We start from the raw sequence: 4,377 nt of genomic DNA, 5'->3' as shown, positions 1-4,377 counted from the left end.
TCTTCAAGATCAAGCCCAAAAGCCCTTGAAGATCCGCTCATCCATCAACATTCAAGATCAAGCCCCGAAGGCCCTTGAAGAAACTTCCATCAACCTTCAAGATCAAAGCCACGAAGGCCCTTGAAGAAACTTACAACTGTTCATCCAAGATCAAGCCTCGACGGCCCTTGGATCAACAAATCTACATCTTACGGAGATAGAATCAGAGGATCAAATTACAAAGAGATCGTAACCCCAAAATCATCAAACAAAACAAAATATTATTTTGTACACGTTATTCTTGTTTCTTGTTTCAAGGAACTTTCGTGTTCACAAGAATCCTACTTCTAAATTTATAAAATCACACTCATAAATAATATTAACTACAACAAAACAATTTTTTTTAATAGATAGAGAATAATTGTGATTTTTGTGACATCTCACATCGCCTAGGGGAGTGATCTTTATATGTATATTCTCATCTCTACCTAGCACGAGACATTTTGGAAGCTCATTGGCTTCGGGTTCCGTAGGAACTCCGAAGTTAAACGAGTAGCGCACGAGAGCATTCTCAGGATGGGTGATCCATCGGAAGTTCTTGTGTGAGTTCTCAAAAACAAAACCGTGTGGAGTGGGCCTGGGAAGTGGTCCCGTGACAATTTTAGTTTTGCTTATTTTGGGGGAAATCCAGCTAGATAATAGGATTTGATAAAAGTCTGCTGAAAAAAAGTTGTTTGAGTAAAATACTAAATAGTCTGTTTCTGTTGTAACAAAAATAAATAAAAATACCAGATAGTTTGTTATATTTATATAAAATGGAAAATAAATATAAAATAAAAAAACTTCAACGAAACCGGTGTTGTGGCTGTGGCGCCCAACACCAAATCATTCCCCAATCCTTGTAACCCTAACTATTTCTATTGGCCCAAAAACAAGAAACTCGAAAAAATAAAAAAATAAAAAATAAAAATCCGAACCCTAAGCCCCTAACTCATCGCCCAAACTGCTGCGTCTCTCCCCCGCTGGGCCTCTGATTCGCCTTAATCGTTGAACACAATTGCGTCAGATTGTTGCATTCCAACCCAGAAACCCAAATTCCACCGCCTCTTGAGATCGAGGACGATCACCCAACACACAGAGGTACGCTCCCCCAAATCATTTCTCGCCACTCTCCGTTTGTTGTTGTGATTGAATTCCTCTTTTACGAATTTCAGTTCTTTTTGTTTCAATTGTTGCTGTGATTGAATTGCTCGGGGCGTTTTCTGATTTGGGTTTGTAAATGGTTCGAGATATCGGAATTTGACTTAGTTGAGTGTTTTGGGTTGGATTTTGTTTACGTTTTGAACCGTTTGAATTGTGATTCGTGCTTTGCCAATTTAAATTGACATTGGGTTTGATTCGGTTTTTTAGCCAATTTATTAATTTTTTAATGTTCTTGAATTGCGCCAAGCAAATGTGGGTTTGGTTGGAATTTTTCCTGAATGTTTAGGGAATTGTGTAACTGGACCTCTAAATTCTGCAGTTCTCTGATTATATGCGTGACGGTTTAATTTGGTTTGGTATCGAAATGCTGCTTTCGCAGAATAATTTTTGTTAGAAACAACATGTTGGGAGATATAATTTGGTTTTGTACTGAATACATGCATCCTATATCTTAAACGCTGCAGGACTTGTTGTGTTTGCTTGCTTTCCAGTTTCAAGGAGATGTCTCCAGCATCGTCCAGATCTAAGTCTAAGGACAAGAAGGCTATCAAAGAAACCCAGACACCTTTAAAGCCTTCAACGGGCCCTGCTAATGCAAGTAGTGGGGTCCCAGCTAGTGCATACAATCCACTTTTAGGAACCTTCCATACCCTTGAATTATCACCAACACCTTCTGTGTCGCCTCTTCACAGTAATAGTCGTTTCCGCAACATAGATGAAACAGATGACCATTCTGGGGGCTCTGTTGCTACAGGAGTGGAGTATGATTCTGTTTCCAATAATGGTAGCTGTTCAGGTGAGTCGGAAGACCATAAAGACAAGACATCTAATCCTCCTACCAAGCAGGAAGCAGTCCCAGGAGCTGACAATGACAAGCGAGAGAAAATCCGTCAGAAGAATGAGAGGAAGCATCAGCGACAGAAAGAGCGGCGAGCTCAGGAGTTGCATGAACGATGCAGTGGTTATATCATGTCAAGAAAGCTTGAGGCACTTGCTCAACAGCTTGTGGCAATGGGATTTTCACAAGAACGGGCAACCATGGCTCTCATACTGAATGAAGGCAGAGTAGAGGAATCAGTAGCTTGGCTTTTTGAAGGTGGTGAAGATACAGATAAGCCAAGGGATCAAAACTTTGGTGGGGGTAATTTGAAAATTGACATATCAGAAGAACTTTCCCGGATTGCTGATTTGGAAACACGGTTCAAGTGCTCAAAGCAAGAGGTTGAAAGAGCTATTGTATCCTGTGAGGGTGACCTTCAGAAGGCTGCTGAAAGCTTAAGAGCGTCAAAGCAAGACCCACCCTCTGTATCACCTAAGCCTGAAGAAATTGGTGATCCTCCAACAGGTACTAATGGCAAGCTTCCCATTGCTGTTAGCCAGAACTTGAGGCCACAAACAAAACCTAGTCCTCCTCCAGCTATCCAACAAAGAAGAGATGACAAAGACTTTAATTACACAAAACAAGCAGCTGCAGTTGGAGGGTCTTTAGAATCTGCAAGTAAAACTATGCAGCCTCTGAAGAGAGGACAGCCAAAGTTGGAGTGGATGAAACCCCAACTGACACCAGTTCCGGCTGAGAGAAGGTGGACAAATTCAGGATCAAATCCTTCAGTTTCCTATTCTTTGGCATCAACTTTGCAGGTATCAACTCCACCAGCTAAGATGGAAACTCGTTATGTAGCTTTAGGGGGTGAGATGAAGAACCTTCTGCCTTTAACAGTAAGGGAACCGGTTATTATGATGCAGCGTCCTCAATCTGTCAATATAAAGCAGGTCCCTGCCACTAGTATGAGCTCATCGCCTCCTGGATCTGCTGCCAGTTGGTATCCTTCTACTAGTGTCGAAATGATGAGGTCCAATGGTTTTATTCCCCACATGCCTAGCAATAGAAGCCTCAGCCCTAGTAATTTGAGTTCAAATCAGATGTATCACCAGTTTCAGTATCAACAACAGCAGCAGCAGCAGTTTGTTCCTGGAAGCAGCACAGCTGAATCCCCTGGAGCAAGCCGAGGTAATAATCTATGGAGTAGGGCAGGTGCATCTCCAACACTTGGTGCTGCTTCCTCCCTCGGACTTTTCTCAGGGTTAGGTTCAGTTGGCTCATCAGGGGCAGCTTCTCCGGCAGACTGGAACGCTGGTGGAGGCTCATCTGGACAAATAGATTACACCAACATTGACTGGAGTTTGGATAGAGGTCTGTCTGCACCAAGGCCCAACGGGTTGTGGACAGGACTGCCTACTATCATGAAGAGCAATCCCAACTTTTATGATTCAAAGCCTACTGGTTTGGGTGCTCAGCCTGGAATGAGAGTGGCTTCCTCTAACATGAATGGCATTTCCTTTGTGGGACTACAGGATGGAGCTGCTAATGTTGAAGCATCAGCCGCGGTCTCCCGAGAGTGGACTTCGCCATTTGAAGGAGAGGATCTTTTTAGTTTACCCAGACAGTTTGTTTCTTCTTCTCTGTAGGCGAGAGGAAAAGTATTTCAATGAATAAAATTCAAAAAAAAAAAAAAAAAAAAAAAAGCAAAAAATTTGTGCGTGATTTGATGTTGGTGTTGATGCGACAGTGTTCCTTGTTGATGGATAACCTTTCAGTAGAGAAGCATCCCTGAGTCCTTTGCTTGATACTTTCCTTTTGACAATTTTTATGCATTTTGGCAGAGAGCGATAAATACCCTGCAGCCTCGTTTGCCGGCTATAATCAAGATATGTTGAAGAAAGAAATGTCCAACTTGAATATAATGGTACTGATACACTAGACCAAATGAGATTATAAAAAGCTGAGGTTTGAAGTTTGAGTTAAACACAAATAGCCCTGGGGTGATTTTTGGGGAAACAAGATCATCCAAAAAAATTTCGAATCAGATCGGATCATAATTTTAAAATTTGAATTTCCGGAGCCAAAAATTACAAAACAAAATTTGGAAATTCATATAATTTTTGTTTTAATTCAATCAATTTGGTCAGCATGTTAAGATACCATACACACTCCGTTCCAGGTTTCTTCTCTCCCTGGTGAGAGTTCTCTCTCTCTTCGCTGAGAGTATTTCTCACTACTTGTGAGCCTTTCAATCTAGGGTTTTTTCGGTGGCATCGGCTGGGGTCGGCTGTCGTGCCTTTTCTTTTTTCTTTTACTTCTTCTCTCCCTGCTTCTACAGTTGCCTATTCTCAATTTTTTCTCTCTGGTCTCCC

The 4,377-nt window shown here is 41.7% G+C and overlaps 1 protein-coding gene across 2 annotated transcripts; it reads left to right on the top strand.

The window, feature by feature from the left end:
- Positions 1-826: 826 nt before the first annotated feature.
- Positions 827-3,810, top strand: LOC137737421 (uncharacterized). Of its 2 annotated transcripts, none has more exons than XM_068476882.2 (2): positions 827-1,119; positions 1,647-3,810. In XM_068476882.2, the coding sequence occupies exon 2, from the start codon at positions 1,684-1,686 to the stop codon at positions 3,649-3,651; it is 1,968 nt and encodes a 655-aa protein (XP_068332983.2). In that variant the 5' UTR covers positions 827-1,119; positions 1,647-1,683; the 3' UTR covers positions 3,652-3,810. The 2 variants fall into 2 exon arrangements, with proteins under 2 accessions (XP_068332983.2, XP_068332984.2); XM_068476883.2 differs by having other exon boundaries at positions 883-1,119; positions 1,674-3,810.
- Positions 3,811-4,377: the final 567 nt, after the last annotated feature.

The sequence above is a fragment of the Pyrus communis genome, chromosome 13 (assembly GCF_041283825.1).
Source record: "Pyrus communis isolate YQ-2024b chromosome 13, ASM4128382v1, whole genome shotgun sequence".
Taxonomy (NCBI): domain Eukaryota; kingdom Viridiplantae; phylum Streptophyta; class Magnoliopsida; order Rosales; family Rosaceae; genus Pyrus; species Pyrus communis.
Note: the sequence above shows the minus strand (reverse complement) of the source record. Positions and strands in the feature narration are given on the sequence as shown.